Source organism: Monodon monoceros, unplaced genomic scaffold, assembly GCF_005190385.1.
Source record: "Monodon monoceros isolate NGI ecotype Baffin Bay Population unplaced genomic scaffold, NGI_Narwhal_1 Super_Scaffold_11, whole genome shotgun sequence".
NCBI lineage: Eukaryota > Metazoa > Chordata > Mammalia > Artiodactyla > Monodontidae > Monodon > Monodon monoceros.
In genome coordinates, this window is record NW_021703767.1 from 94924908 (window position 1) to 94951258 (window position 26351).

Genomic DNA, 26351 nt, shown 5'->3' on the forward strand with positions numbered 1-26351 from the left:
CCCACTCTCCAAGACAGAATGATCCCCTTGTCAACCACCAAACCTGCTCCTCCCCTTTCATTCCCCATCCCAGTTTGCGTCACCACCACAGCCCAGACGCCAAGAGAAAACCTGCAAGTCATCCCTCACTCCACACATTAGATCCATCAACAGGTTTCGTTGACTCTCTCCCCAGATGCCTCCTCCATCCCTACCTCCCCAACCTGGTTAGTCTCTACCCCAGAGCCACTGTAGTAGCAGCCCAACTGGTGACCCTGGTTGCCCTTGTACCCACTGCAGAACATCATTTATTCAGCTGCTAAACAAATCTGATCGTGTTACTCTCCTGTTAATAAGCTTTCCACGTGTGGCTTCCCCAGCCTCATGCTTTACCCTCTCTGCTCTGTCTCTGACTTCCTCTTGTACCCCTCTCCCTCTCATTTGCTCTGCTCTGGGAAGACTGCCTGGGCTTCAGACCCTCAAAAAGGCCACCCCTGTTGCCACGATAAGCCTCTAAACTTGCTTTTCCTCCTGCCTGAAAGGTTCTTCCCCTACCTCCTCGTGTGACAGAGCATCATTTGGGGCCTATCTCCACTATCAGCTTCTGGGAGAGGTCTTCCCCGATGACCCCATCTCAAGCAGAACCCTCATCCTAGCCCCAGTGCCTTGCCACTGTCCGTTTTAAACTCTTACACTTTTTTGTCTTCTATAGAGCCTATTAATATCTGAAATTATGCTATTTGTAATACTTTGTCTGCCTGTCTAATTATTTGCCTGTCTCTCTTCCCCACAAGAAAATAACTAGAGGGAGAATTTGTTTAGCTACCGCTGTATCCACTAGAGCCTATTTTAGTGCCTGCCGCATAGTAGGTACTCAATAATTATTTAATGGATTTATTTCAAGGGGAAGCTGCCAGAAAGATTAAAAGGGCTAGGTCTGTATGAGTAAGTAGGAACCATTTCCCTCCTCCTTGCTGGGCTGCAAGCAGAACCAAGGAGTCTGTAGCTTTGTGCTGTTCAAGGAGGTGATGTGGATGAAGACGATGTACCCATCCAAGTAGAGCAAGCTCCCTCACCGCTCCAGATTATTCATTTTTATTCGCTGGCTTAGCTCTTGCCTTTCTTAAAAGTGAAAATAAGCTGGCCTGGGGCTCAGGGCTTGCGTACTCACTACAGCTTTTAGAAATAGAGAGCGAGGGAGTGGTGTGGACGGTCCGGGAGAGAGGTGATGACTTCAGGCATGTGACATCTCTGCGGCGATGGAGCGGCATAGGCATGCAGTAGTCACACTGAAGGGGAGGCTGGACGCGCGTCTGTTACGTGGGCTCTGTTTCTTTTGGGGGGTGAGCAGCGGAATTAACGGAGGGTCTGAGAGCCCGTGCTTGAGCATGTGGCCTCTTTCCCCACAGGTGGGTGAGGTACCCGCCTGGCTCGCCTCCGCCGGGACCCCCGGTAGCGATGGCCCCGCCCTGAGCGGGAGCCTGATCTGTCTCTCCTGCCGCGCAGCTCCATTCTGAACCTGCCCGGCGAGTCGACGCTGCGGCGGGACTTTCTGAGGCTCCAGCTGGCCAACAAGGAGCGGTCTGAGGCCCTGCGGCGGCAGCAGCTGGAGCAGCAGCAGCGGGAAAACGAGGAGCACAAGCGGCAGCTGCTGGCGGAGCGCCAGAAGCGCATCGAGGAGCAGAAAGAGCAGCGCCGGCGGCTGGAGGAGGTGAGGACCCGCTCGGCCGCCTCTGCGACCCACCCCTTGTGGCTGCGGCCCCCTTCCTGGGTGTCCGCCGTGGCCCAGGGTCCCGCCCGTGAGGTCGAGGCCGTAGCCTGCTTGGAGCGCACACAGCTGAACTGCAAAGGAGGCTGCAGCCAGGCGCTCTTACAGGCGGGGGACTTCCCTTGCTGGGGGTGGTGTGACCTTGGCGTGGTCACATCAGGAAAGCAGGTGAAGGCTTCAGCCCCTTCAAGTCTTGCTCAGGTATCACCTTCTTAGTGAGGCTTCCTTGACCCCCTCACTTAAAATCACAGCCCCTCTCTACATCATGTCCTGTCGCTCTTCCCTGCTTAATTGTTTTTATATAGCTCTTATCACCTTCACACGTGTGTACTTCATGTACTTTCGTATATCTGTCTCTCCACACTAGAATGTAAGCTCCCTGAGGACGGAAGATTCTTTTATCCCTATGTATCTCTACATCGTGTATCTAGACATTAGTGTCTAAAACAGTGACCATCACACAGTAGGCACCTCCTAAATATTTGTGGAATGAATGAACTAATATACAAGTGAATGAGTCAGTGACCAAGAGGTGAAGTATAGGTGTTGACTAGACCACAGTGAGTAGGCAGAGAAGCGAGACGTCAAATATGGAAAAGCAGGGCCTGCCTATTGCTCCTCCTTTGTTACTCCCCTGAACACTGAAGAAAGCATTTCCCGAGTCCTTCCACGCACACCTTGGTACCCAGGGCCTGTCCCGTAGCTAGTGGGCAAGACTTGCCTTCACCAATAGGTGCGCTGTCATCTGTGTGGGAACCCGTAGCGCCAGCCACACTTTCCTGCATGGCTTACCCTGGGCCAGGCTCTCACCCGTGTGGTCTTACAGACGTTTATTAAAGCCTCTTTCCCAGAACTTTGGTCCAGGGCCTCCTTCCTCTGCCAAATAAATCAAAACCTCTAGACAATTAGGAAACAGAGAGACCATAGCTGTTGGGGAAGTTGGATGGCAGATGAAGGCTTCGCTAACGGCATGGTAATGGGGGAGTAATTTTACAGTTCTCCCAAACACCATCTTGCCCCTCATTAATGGTTTACAGCAATTCATTTGCTCTGTCAGGTGGCCACTGCAGCTAGAGGGTGGTGAATTGCAGACTTCAGGAGCGGCTTGCTTTTTAAATCGTACATCCAGGTCCAGCCTTCCCGGATCAGTGAGGGCTTCCGTTCCAGTTTGCAATAAATCCCATCAACCTCATTATGTCCCTAGAGTATTAGTATGCAGACCGGCAGCAGTCATACCCAACAGTTACAATTACTGAGTGACTTCTGTGTGCCAAATACCGGGTGGGGTGCTTTGCTTACATCCAGGATGTCACCGCTATCGTGGATTTGTGTATATCCATGATCTCTCGCGCAAAGTGTGCATATCTCCATTTAACAAAGAGGAAACTGAGGTTCAAAGAGGGGAAGAAATTGGTCCCACGTCACAGAGCCAGTGCGTACAAAGCCAGGATTCACACCCAGGTCTCCCTTCTCCCAAGGGCCATGTGGGCCCTGATGCACTAAGGGCAGATATGTAATCAGAGCCGTGAACTGTGATCCTCAGAACTGAACCTTATAAGCGTCTGCAAACAGCAGTAGGCAAATGAAGGACTTTCCAATCTAAGTAAGTCTAAGATGTTGTCGGAGGGATGAATGCTCAGCCCATAAAAGGTTTGAAGGTCACCTACCATCCTGTATTCTCAGAATTACACTATAGTAGACGGAGGCATTGTAGTGCTGAGGGGGCAGAAGCCTTCAAAGCGCAGGCAAAGGCAGGGTGAAGGGAGGTGGGTGGTAATTAGCCAGCTCTCAGAAGTAAAGTACAAAGTGTAGGAGTGGAGGTGCCTGCCTCACCTCCGGTTACTCTCCTGGGCACGAATTGAGATTCTCAGACAGGTCCTTGCAGCTGTGCCTCGGTGTCACTTCCTTCCGTCCACCCAGGCCGGCTGCAGCCTCTTGGACTGGCCCCCAGCCCAGCGCTGCACCGTTTCCTTCAGTCTCTTGGGTCTCCTGAGGACCATGGCCTCTGCTGTCTGGATCCAAGGCTTACTCCTTTTAACTTCTGATCAAGCCTCTCTCCGCAGCCAGTACCCTCTCAGGCTCTGCCCCCCAACCCTGCCTTCCCTGCTGCTTTCCTGATTTGTGGTTTATTCCTTCCAAGAGCATTTCCCGAGGCCCTCGCCTCATTGGAGCATCATGCCCTGGAAATCTGGACCATTTGCCTTTCCCCTGTCTGGCTAATGAGCTCCTTGCCTGGTGATTTGCTACACTTAGTTTCAGGCTAAAAGCATTTACCGAGGGCTTCCCTGGTGGCGCAGTGGTTGAGAGTCCGCCTGCCGATGCAGGGGACACGGGCTCGTGCCCCGGTCCGGGAAGATCCCACATGCCGCGGAGCGGCTGGGTCCGTGAGCCATGGCCGCTGAGCCTGCGCGTCCGGAGCCTGTGCTCCTCAACGGGAGAGGCCACAACAGTGAGAGGCCCACGTACCACAAAAAAAAAAAAAAGCATTTACCGAGTAACTCTAGAAAATCCCCTTGTCATCCCATAAAACGTTTAACATACCAGAGAATGCAAACACGTGTACACAGACACACAAGCACACTCTTATATGAATTTCTTTCTTTCTTTTTTTTTTTTTTTTTTTTTTTAATTTTAACACAAGAACTCTTGGCCTTTGAACCTAGATCCTCAGTTGGTACAGTCTTTTCAGAGGATGCATTGTATTGTTTTGGTTTTCTTTTTATAGATTTTCTTCCTCTTGTACCTGGTTTGATCTATTTAAACATTATATGTTTTTTTTTTTCATCAAGTTGCTTGAATAACAATTTCTAACAGTTAGGAAGCACTTGACCATAAGACAGGTACTCTGTTCAGTACTTCACGTGAATTGTCTCATTTAATCCTCACAAGAACCCCCAGTCTAAAGATAAAGCAGCTGAGTCTCAGAGAGGTTAACAACTTGCTAACGGTCACACAGCTTGAGACAAAACGAGGTTTCAAACCCAGCAGATTGGACTCCAGAGCCCAGCCACTGTCACTGCATCTGTCCTGCCTCTCCCCCGGCAAGCCAGAGTCAGTGTGCTTTTCCATAGTTTTCACCTGGCCTCTGCTTCTGTGGTCTTTTACACTGAGAATTTAAGGATTTCTGAGCAAGGTCAAAGAAGCTGCACTCGGGGGGGCTCATCTTTGAGCTGGATTCTGACTCTCAGTCTCCCAGTCAGAGCTCCTGCCAAGGCCTCCTCGTGTCTGTTCTCTTGCTGCATTTTCTGGAGCCTCTATCTTGGATGTTTTCAGGCTCAGTGGGGCACAGGCATCTAGTGGGGCACACCCTCTATGTCCCCACCCCACGGGCACAGAAGGCGTGCATGGAGACACTTTGCTCTAGGCATCAATGTGCATGCGCCCTAGCTTCTCACCAGAAGCAGGAATGCTTGTGACCACAGGGCATCAAGAGATTTTATCCGCTTTATCTTTTGATCCTTTATCTTGCTTCTATTGTGCAATACAGAAAAAAAGAAATACTGAATACTCAGATGACTGTAAGTTCTGAACCCCTAAGTAATGACTGTCCCCGCCACCCGGGGTTCCTCTCCCGCCTCCGGTCCTGCTGGATCCCATCCACGTCTGCTGCCCTGGCCTGTGGGGACCACTTCTGTTTCTGATGCTGAGTAGGAACTTGCACTACATTGTCACGTAGAAACAGTTAAAGCCGGTAGTTAGGCTTGTGAACTTCGCTTCATTGTGAGCCAGGTGGCCTTGTGTAGGCATCCCGGGAAATACATTCCCCTTTCCAAATAAAGGCCCTTCAGACACCCCTTTGGTGACCCAAGGCTGTGTGGGTTGTAGCCTCTGACTTCCTCAGTGATCTCAGATGTCACCTCCGGCCAGAGTTTCTAAGGAATCCCTGTCTGCCCTTTGCTATTTATAGGCAACCATGTGGTTTTGGCTAGGTTCTAAACCAGGATCTGTATATTCTTAGGACTTTGTACACTGAATATAGTCATTTACCAGTTTCATGAAAAGGACGTGGCTTCAGGCCAATTAAATGGTAGGTACACGACACCGCTTTTGACCAATGATAAAGTACAATTTATAACTAAGTTCCAAGAATCGGATTAAACCCAGCAAAGATGAATAAGTCCATCAATAGTGAGAAAAAGTACATAGAGGGCTTCTTCTATTTTTATTCAGTTCAGTAGAAGTTTCTGGCACTTGGCCTAGTCAATGCACAACTTGTTTTACTCTCCATCACAGAGTTAGGGTCCAGGAATCAGGACCCTGAGGTGCTGGGGCACCTACTCTGGTCATCTTTTCAGACCAACCTTGGGTGGAAGATTGGTGGTGATGCTTGGTTCTGCTCAAGAGTTTTGAAATGATGTTAGTAATTACTATATATATTTTTCAACTAGCTGAGAGCCTTCTTTCTATACCTTCATTGTGGGGAGAGTATCTTTGAGTCCCAGAAATGAATCACATTGACCCCAGGAGCACGAACCTGCTCCATGGTAGCAAGTTTTATTCTTCGGAGAATTGTATTCAGTTCTTTAAGCCACCGAGATCTCATTTGGTGCCCTCAAGGCGATCATAACATCATCCAGTTGTAAAAACAACCAGCTCTAGCTGAAAGATATTATACTGCTTTGGTTCTATCACCAGAAAAAAAAAAAAGTTAAATACCACCAGTATCTTACTGGCCAGTAATAGTTGAGCACGGATGTACAAAATGAGAGCCTGGAGTCTAAAATTCCCTATAAGCCTCTAGCTTTTTATTGTGAGTGACTGGGGCTTTTAAGGACATTGGGATCAAGTGTTTGTTTAAGTGTATGGTAGAATTAAAACTTTTGTCCTATTCCTACCGGCAGTCACTTGACAAATTTAGTGCATGCATAGCTCCGCTCTGCGGACAGCCATGCTGGACCCTGGGAATGGTCTGCCCTTGTGAAGATGAGATCTGTGAGGGAGACAGGCGTTCAGCAAATAATCACCCAAATAACCATTTTCACCATCATTGCCAGACTGCTGTGGTGGAACAGAATGGCGCACTAGGGGAGCAGACCACGGGGGTGGGAGCCTAGGCGGGCGTGGAGGCCTGTTGGTCAGCGTTCACCTGAAGGCAGTGAGGGGCACGCGTGGGTGCTAGGCAGGGAAGCCAAGGCGCTGTGTTGTTGGTCTTCGTAAGCCTGGTTAAGGAATTTCATATTTTGTTCTAAGAATAGTGGGAAGTCATTGATATGTTTCAACCAAGGGGATATGATCAGATCTGCTGGGTTTTTTGCTGTTTTTTTTTTTTTTATGTGATCCTTTTTTTCTTACTTTGTATTGGAGTATAGTTGATTTACAATGTTGTGTTAGTTTCAGGTGTACAGCAAAGTGAATCAGTCATACATATACACATTTCCACTCTTTTTTTTTTTTAGATTCTTTTCCCATATAGGCCATTACAGAGTATTGAATAGAGTTCCCTGTGCTATACAGCAGGTTCTTATTAGTTATCTGTTTTATATACAGTAGTGTGTATATGTCAATCCCAATCTCCCATTTTATCCTTCCCTCCCCCATCCCTTGGTAACCATAAGTTTGTTTTTTACATCCATGACTCTATTTCTGTTTTGTAAATAAGTTCATTTGTACCATTTCTTTATATTCTACATATAAGCGATATCATATGATATTTGTCTTTCTGTCAGATCTGCGTTTTTGAAATGAAACTTGGGCTGCAGGGAAAGTGGTTGGAAGGAAGCAAGAGTGGATAGGAGAGACCAGTTAGCCCAGGCCACAGAGGGTGGTGCTTTAGGTGGACGGTGGTTGGGTGGGGATTGAGGAAAGTGGGCACATTTGAGAGAGATGGAGCCTATAGCACATGCAGGATGCGGTGGTTGATCAGATGTCTTCCACGAAGGAGTGCAGGTGGTCACAGAAGGTTCTCCAATGTTAGGCTGGAGCATCCAGGTGGAGGGCCAGGTTTGGGAGCAGTCGGATAAGATCAGTTTGGAATGTAGTGAGTTAAAGCTGCCTATGAGGCAGCCAGTAGTGATGCCATGGATGCAGTTGGATTATATAGTTAGAGCCAGAGAAGAGGGGTTGAGAATGGGAAGAAAAATGGGAATTATTGGTTTATGGTCATGGAGGTAGACATCAAGAGGAGGAGAGTCTAGGAACTAGACTCTCTGAGAGCTAGAGTAGGGGAGGAGAAGCAAGCAGAGAAGACTAATAAGGACGTAAGAGAGTTGAATGTTGTTGCAGAGAAAACTGCATATTCAAGCGGACGATGAAGTTACAGGACCAGCTCTGCAGAACGCTGCCCAAAGGAGTAAGCCAACAGCAGCCCTTCGTTTCAGTGACAAAGAAGACATTTGAAAGGTAGTTTTAGTGTAGTAATCTCTAGAAATGTATCCGTTTCGTCTCTGCTTTGGAGAGAAGGAAGCAACCTGCTCGGGAAATCAGAAGGTCTAGATCTGAGGGCCACCGTGCACCACCTGCCTGCCTGGGCGGCTCCCTAAGTCTCCCCAGAGCCCCACTTCCTAAGCTCTACGAGGAGGCTTCTAAGAAAGCTTGTTCCCACCACCAAAGTTGTTCTGAGGATTAACCAGGAAAATGGATGTAAAAGACCTGGCTTTGTCAACCGCCAAGAGCTAGACAGATCTCGCTTATCAACTGACTTGTCAAATCCAGGTTAAACGTGACTAATAGGCCCCACTTGTGCTTCCATTTGGAGAACTTTTCGTACTTACATGCTCATCCATTGTGGTCAGCTTTGCTCCCATCACCTCTCAGTATTCACTTTCACTCAGGGTGACCAGGCCAGTTTCACAGAAGCTGTGGCAGCTGGAGCGCAAATGCAGAAAAGCCACTGGTGGGTATGGTTACTCTTTGGGACCTCAGTAGTTTCTCCCAGGTGCTTTCAGACCAAAAGGGGGAAAAGGGAGATCAAGGGGAAACTGCAGAAGAGTCAGTGAGCAACAGAGCATTTGGGGAAATTCTGCTGAGAGTATGAGAGTAGTATTTTGGCTGATGTTATCTTTCCTTATTAGATGTAAGTTCTTTAACTTTCCAGTGTCTCAGTTTCCTCGTCTGTAAAACTAGAAATAACGGTAGCATTTACCTCCCAGGGCTATTGTCAGGATTAAATGATTCAATTCATAGGAAGACTTAGAAGAGCAGCAACACTTAGAACACACTCAGTAAATATTAGTTGTCAGTATTGTTGGAGTGGGTACCTTTGGCTGAAGTCCGAGGTATAATTTCCAAAAGTGTACTCTTTTACATGCGGCAGTAAAACCTTCTTGAATTTATTCAAATAAATGTACCAACAGGGAAACTTTTATTCGTACCTTGGGAAGAATATTTTTTTATAATACTGGTAGGGATCTGGTTATGTCATCAAGAGAAAAAAAATATATCCAGTTGTCAGGTGGCTGACTAGCAGATTGGTGTAGGGCAAAGCACACCGGCTTTGAAGCTGTGGAGACCAAGGCTTAATCCTAGCTGCGTGACCTGGGGCAAATTACTTGCCCTCTCTGACCCTCAGCTTCCTCATATACACAATCAAGATACTGTTTACTTGGCAGAATTGTTGTAGGGTAGATGTAGTCATAGGTACAGAAGGCTTGGCACAGTGCCTGACAGAAGAACAGACTGACATTGGTGGGTGAATATCTTATTGTCATTTTGCAACCGGTGGTTTCAACGTTGTTAGGTTTTTTTGTTTCGTTTTAAGGGTTTTCTGAATAGATGGCATCTCCCATTGCCTGTCTTCCTTCATTCTCTAAGGTACCTTCCCTGTTTACTTTTCCATCCCTTTTTGAGGGCTCTTCTCTGAGAGCCCTCTTGCTCTTGTCTTGCTGGGGTCTGCATCTACTGTCAACATAGCCAGCAGTCCTGGCCTTCCAGGACAGGGAGGCAGCCCATTCTTCATCTTTCTGGATGCACCTCATCTTATAGGATCAGCTGCCACCTTGGAAGGTCTCCTCTTCCCAGCCAAGCCTCACAGGACCCTCCCTTGGGGAAACTCTGCTTTTGGATGGATGCTCTCATCAGTATTTCTTGTTGTCACTTCCCACACTGTGTAATTATGATCCCATCGTCGCCACCAGTGGCTGCATCGAGTCTCATCTCCTACCAGCATCTAAACAAAACCCCTAAGAAGGTAGAGCTCTTGTGATGCCTGAAGAGTAAGCTTCTGGGCACCTGGGACACAGCACCTTGGGAGTGACCCTTTCTCCAGGAAGGTAGAAACAAGACAGTCAGGGGTATAGTAAGAGATTGCCTAGGTTTGAATCCCGGCTCTGCCACTTACTGCCTTTGTGATCTTGGGCAAGACATGACTTCTCTATGCCTCCGTTTGCTCATTTATAAAATGGGAGAGTAACAGTTTCCAGGATTAAATGTTTCTACATACAAAGCACTTAGAACAGTAGCTGGCACCAAGTACCTGAATAATCAAGAAAAGAGTTGCCCATAAGAGGAACAGCTTTCTTTCCCAATCCGCCTGCTGTGGCCGCCCTTAGTCATTTCTTTTCCAGGTGAGGGCTCACAGCTGACTGCGGCCTGAGCAGGCAGGAGACGGGAATGCTGCGTTCCCACGCACAGGCCACACTCCCAGGCCCTCAGCTGGAAGAAAACACCATGAACAAGAATAACTCTCCCATTTCAGGGCCTGGAGTGTTAATTCGCTGGCACTGCTGAGAAGCAGCCTGTAATTCACTTAATCATTAACTGTAGGCATCCTAGTGAGTCCTGCGAGCGACATCCGCTGGTCGGGGGCAGAGCAGCTCTTTCTTCCTGGATGCTGTTAGCATTGGCACCAAGATTGAACGCTTACTAGCTGGGCTTTTTTTTTTTTTTAATAACGTCTTTATTGGAGTATAATTGCTTTACAATGGTGTGTTAGTTTCAGCTTTATAACAAAGTGAATCAGCTATATGTATACATATATCCCCATATCCCCTCCCTCTTGCGTCTCCCTCCCACCCTCCCTATCCCACCCCTCTAGGTGGTCACAAAGCACCGAGCTGATCTCCCTGTGCTAGCTGGGCTTTTGCTCTGTTATGTCAATAACTGAACAGAAATTATGAAACAGATGGGAGCCAGGCTGGCAAAGTGGATGCTTTTACTGTCCAGGGCAGGGCCTGCCCACGGCCTCTGACGAGGTCTGCATCGGGCACGCGTGTAATTCACACACGTGCTTCAAGAGGTCGTGTGGTTTGCATGGATGTATGGAACCCTGCTTCCCAGTGGATCCCAGAAAGGTTCCCTGTTCTAACTTACCTGCCATGCTTGCAGGAGTCTGGCTTTGTCCGCTTGGTCACCTGGGTCCTGTGATGGGAGGGGCTTCCTGCCCAGGTGAGGAGGTTGGGCTGAAATTCCTGTACTGCAGCCTAAAATGCTATTGATATTTGAAATCCTTTTGCTCAGACTCCTCTCTACACTTTCAGGGACTGGGAAGGATATGCTAGTATTTTATATTTATAGCATTTCATACTGGAAGGAAAAAAAAAAACAGCATTAGGAAGTTTCTGGCCCTGGGTGTATCTAGGGCAGCTTAGGTGGATGACAGGGGTTGCTTTTAAGTGACAGTGAGGAATGGGCATTACAACTGCCTTCAGTTGTCCGGGGTCTTCATGGAATCTCTTTTATTACATCCAGTCTGCATCTCTTACGTTACACCATCATTATTCTTAGCTGTTCTCAACCATAGAACTACGATAACAAAATAGTTTCACAGAAAGTACTATTTCGCATGACATTTAAATCGAATTGTTTTTATTTCAGTCTTGTTTTCTTCAGTCAATGAGCTGTTTCATGGAATCCTAGAGGTTGAGGAACATAAGAGACCTCAAAAGTGGTCTAAGCCAATTCTTCTCTCAAAGCAAGAATCCCTTTGGCAATACTCCTCACAGACATTTAACCTGTTTAACATATTATCTCTGCTTATACTTTTAGAGGCTTGAGGCAGCCCATTCTATTTTTGAACAACTCCTACTGTTAGAAAATGTATCCTGTTATTGATTCAAGTCCTTGTGCTATCCCTGCATTAATACAAATTATACCAAACAAAACTAAAATGCCTTCCACCTAAGCCCCAGAAATGGTTGAAGGCAATGATAGTGTTCTCGCCCAAATGTCACCAGTTCCTGCAACCTTGCTATATATGATGTAATTTAGCATCTTCACCATCATCCCAGATGTGCGGGAGTGGCCCTCTCTGTAGACATTGTATTAATAAACTGGTTTATAATGGGCTTGTTTTCATAGGACTCAATGTGAAAGCCTCATATTAAGTCTTCAGAACGATGGCAGAAGGAATTTGAGAGTTACATCTGCACTCGACTTTTACACTAACCTACAGAGTCATAGGTGCTCAGGCTGTCCATTGGGCCATCTTGCTCCTCTATATGATACCCAGGAAAACCAACCATTCTCCCCAGGGAAACTGCAGCTCAGAGATAAGGTCATAAATACACTGACTAGCATCCAAAGCAGAGGCAGGACCAGAATTCTTCATGAAGCCTCCTCGCAGCTCAGCCTGTTTACAACTTTCTTTCCCCGTACTACCTGCATAAAGACTAGCTTGGCCCACATGTACCCAGACAGTGCTTAGCCTTGGGGCTGCCTAGTGATCAAAAGTTGGCTAGGGAGCTCAAAAGAAGAGTCTCATTTAAGCTGTTAATTTTCTAGGAAAGCTCTGAACGGGTGGGTTGGATGGTTTATCTTTTTTTTTTCCTTGTTATTTACAGTTCCAGCTCATTTTTTTTAACATCTTTATTGGACTATAATTGCTTTACAATGGTGTGTTAATTTCTGCTGTATAACAAAGTGAATCGGTTATACATATACATATGTTCCCATATCTCTTCCCTCTTGCGTCTGGATGGTTTAATAGTGTAAAGTACGTGTAAAAAGAAAAGAATGAGGTATATCTAGCTGGTCTAGTTTTCTCAGTGGTTCTCTGATTACTGTCTCTGTGAGGAAAAGACAGGTAGCAAAGTGAAGGTAGAGGGGGAAATGGCCACTTGAAAAAGCATTAATAAAACATCCTTCACTTTGTATATATAGACGTCTCAACCATAGATGTCTTTCAAATCCATAGAGGCAGCATGGCAAGTGCCAGATGCAGAGTCTCGTTCTGGCTTTGCACTTACCAACTGAGTGAACTTGGGCAAGATATTGGCCTGTGTGCGCCTCGGTTTCCTTATCTGTCAAGGGATAATGATGGCAGTACATGCCTAAAGGGTTGTGATAAGAACTAAATGAGTTACTATGAGCAAAGGGCTTAAGACAGTGCCTGGCATCATAGTAGGCACTACCCAACTGTTTATTCTTATCATGAATAATTATTATTCATTTTTGTGATTCTGATTACTTTGTAGTGAATTCAGAGGTGCCAGACTGCTTGACCATCATTCTCATTCTCGTCCTCCCTATTTAAAAAAACGCTTGGAATCCCAGTGTTAGTTGCAAGGAATCATACCCTTGCCCTGCAGTGGGTGGTATGCAATGGTCTTTCCAAAGCTGAAACGTTCACAGATGGTAAAATGGGCAAATGGGGTACCCAGAAGCTTGAATGCCTCTTGTCACAAGTGTAGCTCCTGCAAAGCTTATACAGAACAGTCCTATTTAAGTGAGGGGGCATGTGGGCTGTGCGGTCGATTCGAGAGACCACGCTGGGGCCTTTCATTTCGAATGTCTTTGAACAGAGAGAGCCCCTGTGTCAAGGGGAAGGTTTGAGGTACTTCCCAAGGAGCCTGACTTAATCCTGCACTGGCTGCTGTGCCGTCCTCTGGAGGCCCACTCTGGTCTTCCACAGTCAGTGGGGTCTCCTCTCACCACTTCCAGGAAGTCACCCAGGATGAAAAGAAGCAGAGCTCTCCAAGAGCAAGCCATAATTCTGCTTCACTTCCCTTCTCATTCTGAATTGTTAGTCGATTTTTGCTTTGCAATGTAGCATATACTTGCTTAGACTCTTCGAATGAACAGACTTGTAAGATCACCTAATCTTCCCCCTCATTGAAGGTTTGGGTTAAGGTGACTCATTCAAGGTCATACGACATTCACTCATTCATTAAACAAATATTTATTGAGACTGTGTGGTATGGTCTGCAGTGTTTGTATCGGTGGCAGAGCACGACTGGAATCTAGTCCTACTATTTCTGATCCAGTGTTCTGTCCCTCAGGTCCTGTGGCCTCTCAGACCTACTCCCCTCCCCCAGTGATATGTTACTTTGCAGCTGTGGGATATTAATTCTCAAATGTGAATGTTACCTTTGAGTCTGTATAATAGGAAACACAATGTGGGTAAAAGATAGTAGGGCCCAAAACCTTTACACAAAGGCAACTAGCCTTGTTTTCCCCAAATCTACCAGAATGTTTTAAGAATCAAACTCAAATTCAACCTGAACATTCAGCAAGTCGAAAAAAGCAGCAGAGTATCCTATCTGGATTGGATGCCTCTCCAATTGATAGAACACTCTGCCAGGTGCTAGGGACTGGGGGGACAGTAGGGCACACAGTGCTCCCCCATTTTCCAGCCATGTGACATGGAGCAGTATACTTCTCTGAGCTTCAGTTTGCTTATCTGTAGAATGGGAATGATAGCAATAAACTTCAGAGTCACATTGTGGAATTTAATGAACTGAAGCATGTAAGTCACCCAACCCAGCAAATACCTGGCACACATAGACAGTGCCTGTTATGATGGTTTGTATTCATTCCATGATTTCCCTCAACTTGTTATGTGGCCACTGACAAGGAATTGAACCTTCCTAAAAGTCTCTAAATGAGGGAAATAAAGAAAATGACATTTGCATCACCCAACAGGGCTAATGTGAGGCTCCAATTAGAATAATATAGAATGAAATACTTCTTTTGGTAAAAAACAAAAACAAAAAAAAAACAGAAAAAGAACACCATACACACAGATTACAACCCTGGGCTTTTTCCAAAGATCCTGTATCCTTAGAATGATGGGTGAGCTGTACTTAGCCATATTTGCTCTGGTCCATGGTACAGAGTTTTAGATTAGATAGGAGATTGGGCTAAGTTTCCCTGTAGGTCCCAGCCAGTTCTAGACATGTTACTGTAGTTCAGTTTAACCACTTCTCCAACGAGAGGGTGTGGTAGCATCAGAGCAAATTGCTCCCCACTTCTGGGAAAATGACATTAACCACATGCTCAGCTGACAGACACAGAGGTGGCATCTTCATGAGTTTAAAGAACCAAATGACAAGTCTACAGTTTCTCGTTTATCTCCATTTTGATCTTCCCAAGGGAGATTTTGAGGTTTCAAAAGACATGGAGGGCCAAGCTATTGTTTGCCTGTGTATACTCTTCTTTATGACTTTTTTCATTCCAAAAAGATGCTTTAAGGTTGCTTACAAAGATTAATGCAGAAACTAAAAATAAAATAAACAAGGAAAATAAAGTAGAAAGGAACAGTAAAGTTGAAGAGAAAGCAAGATGAAGCCAGGGTAGGGTCAGTTCATAGAACGCCTATACAACGTGGTGTCTGGGTGCCAGAGGTGGGTCCCCGTCTGACTCTGAAAGTCTTAGCAGCTAAGGAAACAGGCAGACTTGAATGGGTCAAGATTCATGTTGTCCGGATTAGAGTAGACCCATTGCTCAGGCAAGCTTTCTGAGATCATTGAAAACCCATGCACTTGGGCTTCCCTGGTGGTGCAGTGGTTGAGAGTCCGCCTGCCGATGCAGGGGACGCGGGTTCGTGCCCCGGTCTGGGAAGATCCCACATGCCGTGGAGCGGCTGGGCCCGTGAGCCATGGCTGCTGAGCCTGTGTGCCCGGAGCCTGTGCTCTGCAATGGGAGAAGCCGCAACAGTGAGAGGCCCGCGTACTGCAAAAAAAACCCGTGCACTCGCCTGGGAATGGTTGAATAGTGCTAGGAATAATGTCTGAGTTATTTATATGAATAAACTCAGCACTTCTTAGCTTTTTTCCACTCTTCTCATAATACTGTAAAATGCAATTCATGTTCTAACAGGTCATCAAAGTCACTTCTACGAGGCCAGAGCACCCTGGTGCAGTACACATCCTTCTACTGGTTAAACTTAATCCAAAAAGAACATTTAAAGGAATAAAAGGAAAGAAGGAGCAACTCCATGGCCTTTGTGATGAACACACATGTATATTATTTCTCACAACTTTAATGCAATTTGAATAGTTAAGGGCTAAGATAATATGCTCTTGACGAGCTGAAGGGGACAGGATTATTTCCTCCATTAAAATGAACATACTTGAAAGTACAGCCACACAGCCTTCACCTGGCCGTGGCCTGGGGGGAGCACCCACTGGGGAAGATAAAAACTGTGCTAAAAGAATCATTCTTTAGGAACACCAGTAGAAGGCAAAGGGACAAAAAGACCCCTTGATCTACTCTATAGATCAAGGCAACAATGATTTTAGCCTGGAAAAGTTTCAGAGTAGGTATTATCAGTCATTCCCCAACCAGAAAAAAAAATTAAGAAACTTGTAAGAACCTATTGAATGTCTAGTTTTATGTGCTGCAATTTTTGGAGATGGCTCCAAGAAGATGTGGATGAAAATGTACTTCTAGGCAGTTCGGTATATTTGGGGTGGGGGGAGTGGGAAGTTCCTGCTAAGAGTTTAGAGTAGTTGGTTTAAGCTATTCTTTTTTGACAGAACCACTGTCATCTTTATGCGTAACTCAGTGACATTTAGATTTTTTTTTGAAAGTTCTTTCGGAATTATTTGCGCTGTGAGTTTTATCTTATTTTATTTATTTATTTATGCTTTTTTTGTTTTTTTTTGGCCACTCTGCGTGGCATATGGCATCTTAGTTCCCCGACCAGGTATCGAACCTGGGCCCCCTGCATTGGAAGCTTGGAGTCCTAACCACTGGGCTGCCAGGGAAGTCCCTAGAAAAATTTTTATTTCTTCCCTTTTCTACTCCATCCAGCTTAGACTCCTATTGCCTTATTTTCTTTTCCTGCCTTTCTCTAAGATGGGAAATAAATCCCATGCCAGTGCCAATCGTGGGTGGCTCTCTTTTTAGAAAAACACTCCAAGCCTTGTCTATGCTCAGCATAAAAGAATATTCTGGGCCGGGAGGGCGTCAAAGGGTGAAGGGGTGGTCTGAGGTTCTGTGAGCCTTTCTCCTCTTCTCTTGCTGCCCCATCTATAGTATATAAAACAACAAACATCAGTGGTATCAGGCCCTTTATGGGATATAGTGAGAGGTAAAAACCAGAGTAGAGCAGAGACCTTGCCCACGATCTAGATTGCAGAATAAATGAGACATTTCAAATAACCATAACATAAGGCATGGTATGCTATAAGCACTGATAGGAAGGGAAATGTACCCCCCCGCCGCCGAAAAAAAATTAGGATGGTACTGAATTGTCTGCTTTTGCCGCAAGTTTCTTACTCGGTTCAATTGAACAAAATCTTTGCACCTGCCAGGTGCTAGGCCCCCCGTGAGGGGCTGGTGGGTCCAGTGGGGGTCAAGCACAGGCCTTGTCTCCGATTGCTACTTCTAGCAAGAGTCATCAGAGCTTTGTAAAGGTGTCTGCTTGAGGCCAGGGACTTGGTCTTTCTCTGACATGTTTTGATATGTCCCCTCAAACAGTCCCACAGCCAGGAGGAGAGAGAGCAAACAATTTTCCTGGAAAGGTGATTAACATTGAGGCACAGTAGCTAGAAATTGGCGAGGTGCCTTCCGCAAGGTTGGGGAAGTGATTTATTTTTCCAGCCTCACCACAGGAGCCAAGGCCCTGGCAGATGCCTCCATGCCTTAGCAGCAGCTGATCCAGATGAGATCATTATTAATTATTAGTCACTTTAGAGTGTCTTTTTCAGAAACTACAGAGTTCTTGGGAAGCCCAGACTCTCCTGAGTTGCAATCAACACTATGTACACCCTGCACAGGGACCTGAGTGGCCTGTAATTATAAAACAGTATTGATTCCTGGAAAGGGGGTTGAAAAATGTACAAATCCTTCACATAAAAATCAGCTAAATCTTCAAAAGCCTTGATTATATTTTTTCCTCAAGGAGACTGATGGTGGGAGTAAAAAACTTGAAATGTTAGCTAAATGAGGGCTGTTTCCTGCCAGGAGCCAGATCTGTACACATAATTATTTTATTCTCTGTGCTAGCATTGATTCACTTTGGTTGTGTGTTGGAAATATCTCTGTTTTGGGTCTGTAATCCAAATTATTCAGTCAGTTCCTATGATGATGTTTTCTACTCACATCTTCCTGTATTATTTTTCTGTAAAACAAATAATCATATGTCTGGAACTTGACTCATCCCTGCCCCCCAGCACACCCCTCATTCCCATCCCTAAATTTGTATATCACACCACCTGCCATGCTCCTGGGCCAGAAACTTCACTCACCACTCACCCCATAGTCACCAAATTCTGCCCGTTTTATTTTTGACCTAATTCTAATTTCTGCTTCTAAGTTGGCGTCCACTACAGTCCTGTTGGAATGACTGGAAATCCGGATAGATTTTGGTTTTTCTTCCTTTTGGCTGCGTCTCAGCAGCAATTACGAACATGGATTCTCCAGCTGCCTTTGCTTAGCTCATGGGTGCCCTGTCATTTTCTGTCTGGATCCATAGAATGGCCTCACATTGCATTTTCAGCTTCTAGTCCTGTCCATCCCGTGGCGGGTAGGAGCCCCCTTGAAAATGCAGGTTTGGTCGTGGCATTTGATGGCATATAGACTTCCAGCGGCTCCCCATTGCCTACAATCTAAGATGGACAAACAGTTCTTCACCTGCAAGTGACAGACATCGAGTTTCAAAAGATGCAGTTTATCTCCCAAGCCTCAGAGACTGTTGGAAGAGAGCAGGTCTGGAGGACTGCAGGCACCAGCCACATCAGGAAGGCCACCTCATTCGTGGGCTTCTTTGGCACTTTGACTATCTGTGGTTGGTTTAGCTGGGCTTGGGACAGAGAGGTTTTGTCCTAGAAAGCTGTTTCCCAGGTTTTATAGAGCTAACTTCTCAGTGAGATACAGTCACAGCCCGTTTTATTTTGGATACCTCATGCTTCCTCAGCAAGGCAGTGAAGTGCTGTTGAGACTGTTACAGGGGAATGGACCCTCTGATCGGCCCCTCCAAACCTTGTATTTGAGGAAGAAGAAATCCTAGTGCCAGTACGGGGCTCCAACACAAAGGGCCTGCAACATTTCTCAAAAGAGGCACTACTGGCGTGTGGTACGGGGAAACACTTTGTAATGTATGAGTGTCCCACACGTGACAGATGCTCCAAGGATTGGGGAATGGTACCATCCCTACGTAGGAAACCTTGGCTCCAGTCACTACTCCTAAGATATTTTCCTCACTGAGAATATAATGAAGGACTGGATTAATTATGATCTGTCACTCCTGTTGCCTCTTCATCTTCTGTATTAATTGAGTTCAGACTGGAGTCACATTGCCTGTCTTTGAAATCAAGCTCCACCGCTTACTGAGTATGACCTTGAATGTGGGCATGACCTCAGACAACTACTTAATCTCTCTGTGCCTCTGTTTTCTCATTTAAAATAGGAGATAGTAGTATTAATTACATCTACCTGAAAAGATTTTTGTGCAGATGAAATAGGATAAAGCATGAAAGATGCTTGCCATGACGTCCACTTTCAGAGGCATAATGATTGTATGAGATGATGGTGGCTCCTGAGCTTAACATCGTACTTGAGTGACAAGTTGAAATTGACACTTAAAAGTGACTGCCCCAAAACAGAAGGGCAGCAGGGTCTATCAGAAAGTGGAGTGACCAGGTGGGAGTCAGTAGATTCTGTTTTGCCCACAGTCACAGTTACTGTGTAGCCTTGAACACGTCACTTCCCTTCTCTGGTGTTTGCTTTCTTTTTTTCTTTTCTTTTTTTTTTTGCAGTACGCGGGCCTCTCACTGTTGTGGCCTCTCCCGCTGTGGAGCACAGACTCCAGACGCGCATGCTCAGCGGCCATGGCTCACGGGACAAGCCGCTCCGCGGCATGTGGGATCTTCCTGGACCGGGGCACGAACCTGTGTCCCCTGCATCGGCAGGCGGACTCTCAACCACTGCTCCACCAGGGAAGCCCCTGGTGTTTGCTTTCTTGATACATTTGCCCTACGTGGTGTCCAAAAGACTGAATGGCATGAGCATTGCGAATGTGCTAAAGCCTGTAGCATCTCACAAACAGTTTGATGATATATAATAAGTAACTGATTATACATCGGTGTTCTACCTACCCCTGATTTGGAAACCTTCATCAGCCAACTGGGAGGACGCATTGAATGGGAACTTCTTGGGAGATGTATAAACCTGGGGAGCCCACCTGCGTGGTAAACACTGAATTGCTCTCTATCAGCCCATCCTGGCCAATGCGTCCCCCAGTGGCATAGGCGAGGAAACCTCAGGCATGCAGGCATGTCATTAAGAGCTCACAACCACGGTCCTGCAGCTCTCCCTGCTGGCTTCCCGGCACCCTTCGCCACTGCCCGTTCCCTTCACGGTTGTCTGCTTGTCGCCCCACAGCAACAAAGGCGAGAGAAGGAGCTGCGGAAGCAGCAGGAGAGGGAGCAGCGGCGGCACTACGAGGAACAGATGCGCCGGGAGGAGGAGAGGAGACGCGCGGAGCACGAGCAGGTACAGCTGGGGCCCCACAGGCGGCCCCACGGGAGCGCCAGCACCAGCCGCCTCTGGGCTGTGGGTCACCTGCTCTTAGGTCTGCTCAGGTTAAGCAGGTTTTTACTCTTTCTCAAGCAACTATTCTCACCTATTCAAAAAGTCAAACGCACAACCTTGGCAAAGCCCACTCATTCAACCTGGCTTCCTCCCCAGGCCGAAGTCCCCTGACGCACCTGGATCTCGTGATTTTCCCAACCCTGGGCATCTACTTTGAAAGTAGCACTGGAGCGTGATAAACAAGCCAAGTGCTCCCCTTTCATCGCTTCAGAAGAGCTTTTCTACTCAGGCAGCTCTGGTCTCCAGGACTTGGAGCCATCGATGCAGGCCCTTTCTCCCTTTGTTAGAATCACATTCTGACAGTGCAGTGGAACTGCAAGATGGTTCCGTTACAAAGGCAGTGCATGATGGCATTCAACCATTATTTTACCCCTGCTGCTTGCACAGGAGCCTCTGAACTTTATGGCATTGTTAATTTCAGGTAGCCCCTAAAGAGGGAACCTGTCATGAAAAGTTTTAAAATATAGCTCGGTTCTCCAAACCAAAGAGTAACTAACAGCAAAGCACTGAGCCATCTCAGTCCGCTGCAGTTGCAGGTAGAGGGCTTGTGCTTTTGACTGCATTGAAACGCTTTTGCTTCGGTGCGGGGTACCTTTCCTGTTTAGCGAGGAGGTGTCTGGGTATTTTTTCCCCTCCTTCCTTCCACACTTCACTTGGCAGCTCTTGTCAGCTTTGAAATTACCGGTTCTTTTTCTCTCTTTCTTTCTCTCGTTGTGTTCCTCTGAATTCTCTGCCACCTACCTCTCCAGGAGTACATCAGGCGACAGTTAGAGGAGGAGCAGAGACAGTTAGAGATCTTGCAGCAGCAGCTACTGCATGAACAAGCTCTACTTCTGGTAATGGGAAAGCCAAGCCAGCTGACCTGCTCTGTGTTCATCGCACGCGCGCGCGTGCGTGTGTGTGTGTGTGTGTGTGTGTGTGTGGTCTCCTCTAACATGCCAGTCAGGAAGGAGGGGATCCTCCAAGCCTCATGGACCTGGAAAATCTCCTAAAACTTAATTCGTTTCCTGACCCAGTGTGCTGAGTCAATGTGTTTAATATACTTGTTATGCATTCTTTATTAACTCCAGCTATTGGTGAAACTTTAACATGAATCCAGCCTTATTATAAGTTCAGACTGTTTTTGAGACCCACTGTGTTTATTGCAGAGTAATGTTTGAGGTCATTTGCAACATGCTGGAATACAATCACAGCAAAGCGCCCCTCTTCCGTAAGAACCCGCTCAGCTCTGTAGTCATGTTTCATTTGCAGACTATTAGTTTTACCCTTACGATGGGAACATTTTGTGTTCCCTGCTCAGGAGGCTTCCACTTGAAGTACTTTTTATTATTATTACTGCACTGCTCTCCAAATGAGCTTCTTGGTGTATCTTTTTTTTTTTAACTGAACTTTTTATTCAGTGGCACTGTGATATTTTTTTAGCCTGTACATGGTTTTTGCTAATGGTTTCGTTGGTCCAAGTTTTGTTAAACAAAAGATGATTTAGGCAGTATCTTTAGGTACTTATTTCGTTTTGTACTTAATTGTACATGTTTGAATGATTTAATTACTAAATCAGGAAGTGGACGGTTCCTTATAGGGGTTGCGTGCTGACCATCCGAATGTCCTCATTATTGCCACTTTCTTGGTTACAATTCACCAAGGGCTAGTCACTTTGCAAAGGGTGGTATTCTGTAGGGGTTGCCGTTAAAACAATAGTGTTTTCATTAAATGCCACATTCTGTGCAGATGCTAACCCAAGGCTGTAGTTTATCTCTATGGCACATCCTGATGTCCTCTTGTGGTTCTGTTGGTATTAAGGTCCTTTGTTATTTATCATCTCTTTTGGTTCCATTGCATGCTTCACTGGTACTGGCCAATGGTTTCCGTATGGTGATTTAGCCTTTTCTTTGTTCTCCTTTCCTGATCTGGACAGGAATATAAGCGCAAACAGTTAGAAGAACAGAGACAAGCAGAAAGACTACAGAGACAGCTAAAGCAAGAGAGAGACTACTTGGTTTCCCTTCAGCATCAGCGGCAGGAGCAGAGGCCTGTGGAGAAGAAGCCACTGTACCATTACAAAGAAGGGATGAGTCCTAGTGAGAAACCAGCGTGGGCCAAGGAGGTAAGTCAGCAAGCAAGTACAGCCTGTACCTGTGCTGTATTGGAGAAATTGGCCATAATGAGTTTCTCCAGTAGAAACAGAGTTAAACTAGTGCTACAAAGTTGGAAAATAATTCATTATGAGACACACATGCTTTGCTTTGGGAAGAACTGTAACATTATTTCTCTACCTTAATCCATTTGTTCTTCTTTTTGTAAGTAACAACAGGAAGTAGAAAATCCTTTTCCTTATTGGAATCCAATTGAGTTTGTGGCAGGAGGATTTTTAGTGACTTTTTCATGGAAGAATATGACTTAAGACTTAAGGAATTCTAGGTAGGATCATTTCCTATCCATACCTAGACCCTAAAAGTGATCATTAGTATTGTCACTAACATTCCATGTTCTGTAGTAACAGTGAACACACAGTTGGACCCAGACTTGTGATTGTGGTTCACTTACCGGGTCAGAGGCCATTTATATTTCTTTTGCAAATACTTTCAAAGTAATGGTCCTTCATTTGCTCAACTACTAGACTAAGAAAGAATTTGCAGGAACTTGACTCTGTGATGAGCTATTTAAAAATCTCATTAAAAATTATTTGAATAGTAGGAAAAAAAGGGTGGTAACCAAATGAGTAAGGCAAACAAACAAAATAATAATTCTCTCCAAGATAAACAACCCTTCTAGGAAGTCGCTGTGTCATCTCATATGCCTGACACCCTGGTTTTCAGTTCTGTCATTAATGTGGCAACTAATGATTTCCTTTATTTTCTTGTGAGCATAACTAGTCATTTGAAAGGGTGATTTATATTACTCTGCATTTTCTTCTAGTATCTTCAGATATTTATAGCTAGAGCTTATTTCAAGTTATCTAGACTACAATACTACCAGAACCTGATTTCTTACGTAAGATCCTATTTGTATAATTTTTAATTTTCTGCTCTATCTTACATATGTATAGAAAATGCTTGAAATTATGTTGTCCTAATGTTAATAATGGCTGTTTGTGGGAAGTAGAAACTATAGAGTTTTTTTCTTTAAACTTGTTAATACTTTTATGTATTATGTTTTATGTATTTATGTTTAAATCCTTTATAATGATTTTATACTATTTTTACAAAAGTAATAACCTTGAAAACTTAAAAACTAAATCTGTAGAGAAAAGTCATTCAGTGTCAAGAATGTTTTTGATCACTTTCCCTGAGAGTCTATGAATGCGATTTGTATTTACCTATGTCTGTAACAGCTGCCTCTTTCTCCCAGGTCAGTAATTCAATTCTGTGATCCTACTCCCAGGTACAGCGCCAACCCCTTAATAACCCCCCTGTTCTTCCAGCTAAGCGCAATCACTATGCTGTCCAACAGCAGCTGATGTGGTTCCTGGCTAGCAGAGGTGTGTCACCTTCCTCCACTGCTAAACCATCCTTTAGCCACATCAAGCTTAAACCCTCAGCTAAGCCAGACTCACAGCTCGTGATCATGGCAGGTATTGAGAGGCTGAAAAACTAGCCTCCCCTAAGCTAATGCCAGTAGCACCTGCAGAAATTAATGGTTCCAGATCAAGACCCCTGTTTGAGCATCGCTCATGGAAGAAAGGTTCACCAGCTTATCCTATTAGACTTGGTCTTGAAGAGCAACTGAAGCCTCAGCGAGCCTCAAGGACCACAGTGAGATCAACGAAGCGATGATCTCGCTCGCAAAGATGTAGCCCAACTCGAGAGTCAGGACTTAAGGTCATTTGTGTGTCCTCTCCCAGCATCTCCAAAGTGATGAGCCCCCAGTTGTCCATTACAGCAAGTAAGGAGGGCCTTAGAGACTCATGTGTACCTCGGGGCAGGAGGGGCATGAATTCATGCATCCATACAAGTACCTCGACTCCTCTAAGAAGTGCTGCATCACTAAATGACCTCTCTTTGATGCATGACCCCCTGACCTTCAGTGCTCCCAGCCCCAAGCATGAGTTTAGGAAAGGGACGCCAACAGATCCCATTGGAGAAGACCATGATACCTTGCAAAGCATACCAGAATTTCTTCTGTCCCTTGTGCAGCTCCCTCATGCACAAAGGTACCAGAAAAGGGGGGGGAAACATAAAGCAGTTTCCACTTCCTTCTTTCCACCTCTACCCAGCATGTTTTGATTTGAACTTAAACATTTTGACTTCACTATTTTCTAATTACTGTTTGTCCTCATCATTAAATTTCCTGGCCTGTCCTCTCTTCAGAACTAATTCACAGTTCCCAGGCTTTCAGAAGCCATGCCGTTCCTGGGGGCAAATCTTTGCAGATATCATCAGGGCAGTTTTGTAGACCTCTTAATTCCCCTGTGCTTCTCAGCCAGGCTCCTAGCAGTAAAGGAAACATAGCCAGTGGGAGTGCAGACAGCAGGGCTGTGTCATCAAGCACACCCGATGTGAGGTTCCCGGGCCATCCTAAGTCTGGGCCACCTCTGGTGGGTGACATCTTCCAAGGTCCCTGGCTTCCTGACAGCTGGAGTTCTTCCTTTGGGCTTCATGGACTTTTAGACATGTGGGAACATTCTTTTAGGATTTTAGATTTAATCCTATCCTCCTGGGTGTGTTTAACATAATCCAGCTTCCAACTAACCACCTATCCATGAAACAGTTCCCAAGTCTTAGAGTGGGTATTCATATTTTAGAAGAAAGATGAAACATTTAGATGATAGAATGAGTGACGGTGCTAAATTGGGGATTGGAGCAACTGGTATACAAATAAGTACAAATAGTTGTCTGCTTTAGTTTAATTCATCATTTTTTTAACACCCACTTCTTAAAATGGGAATAAAAATGAGTGTGAGAATCCTTATTTTCCTGATCTCTCAATGATTCTAATCAGCAATGTATGAACTTTTCTTCTAGAGCTTTATTTACAGGTTTCTCTTCTTATAGTAGGAGGTAGGTGGGGTTGAAAGTAGCCAGACAGTGAAATACATTTCAAGACTTTAGATATGGACAGAATTTCTAGCTCAGCAGTATCTTAATTATCAACCAATAAAAAGAACCTGGGTTAAACTCTCTTTTGGAGGTAGAATAAAAGGTACCATTTTCTTTTTCAAAGGCATCCTCTGTGAGGATATAATTTGAAAATATCCTCACCAGGGATGGGTAGGCAGCAGCTATACCATGGTCTCCTGTGATAGAGGGTCTGGGCTTTTTTTGCCCCATATGCCATTGAAGACACCACCTGGCCATCTTCCACCCGCAGCAGCCTCTTGTGTAATCTGCTCCCATATTTGTTTCCTAACTCAGCTCTATACCTTCTCATCAGGGTGGTTTTTCCTTCTTTGATTACTTTTCCATCCACTTACTTTTCCTTATTTCCAGTCGACATTTTTTTCATTAGCAGTGTAATATTGTTATAATGTTTCGTCCTCTGTGTTTTCGTTGCTTCATTTTGTAAAACATAAATCATCACATTTCTCATTTCCTTTCTTATTAATCTGTCAGGTGTAGTAAGAACAAATGAAAATACTTGGTTATTGGCAAATCTTGAGCTCTTCTCTCTCTCCTTTTACTGAGTTTTCTAGTTGTCCTAAATGTTACATTGACTTTGATTTTCAGATTTCAGCCAGAAAGGAACATTAATGTCTCCATTAAAAGGAGGAGTGGGGGGCAGTCTCACCCCTTTCAAATTCCCTGCCGTTTCTAGATTGGAATGGAAGTCAGATTTGTTTTGTGAAAACATCAATATGATATTCTGTTAAACATCAGCAAAATTTGAAGGGTTTTTTTTCCCACTGGCACTTTTTGAAAGATGGATATTCCTTTTCTTATAATGCCCTTTCTTTCTAATGGTACAGATTCCTGCTTCT

At 45.3% G+C, this 26351-nt stretch overlaps 1 protein-coding gene across 3 annotated transcripts in view; it reads left to right on the plus strand.

Moving 5' to 3' along the window:
• The window catches only part of TNIK (TRAF2 and NCK interacting kinase), a 412061-nt gene that overhangs the window by 314149 nt on the left and 71561 nt on the right, over window positions 1–26351 (plus strand). For 2 of the 3 annotated variants that reach the window (XM_029213867.1, XM_029213868.1), the window contains exons 12-14: window positions 1486–1690; window positions 20228–20338; window positions 22353–22541. In XM_029213867.1, coding sequence (XP_029069700.1) covers window positions 1486–1690; window positions 20228–20338; window positions 22353–22541 — 505 coding nt within the window. Of the gene's footprint in view, window positions 1–1485; window positions 1691–20227; window positions 20339–21186; window positions 21274–22352; window positions 22542–26351 lie in introns of all 3 variants that reach the window. The other variant, XM_029213869.1, reaches the window with a different exon arrangement.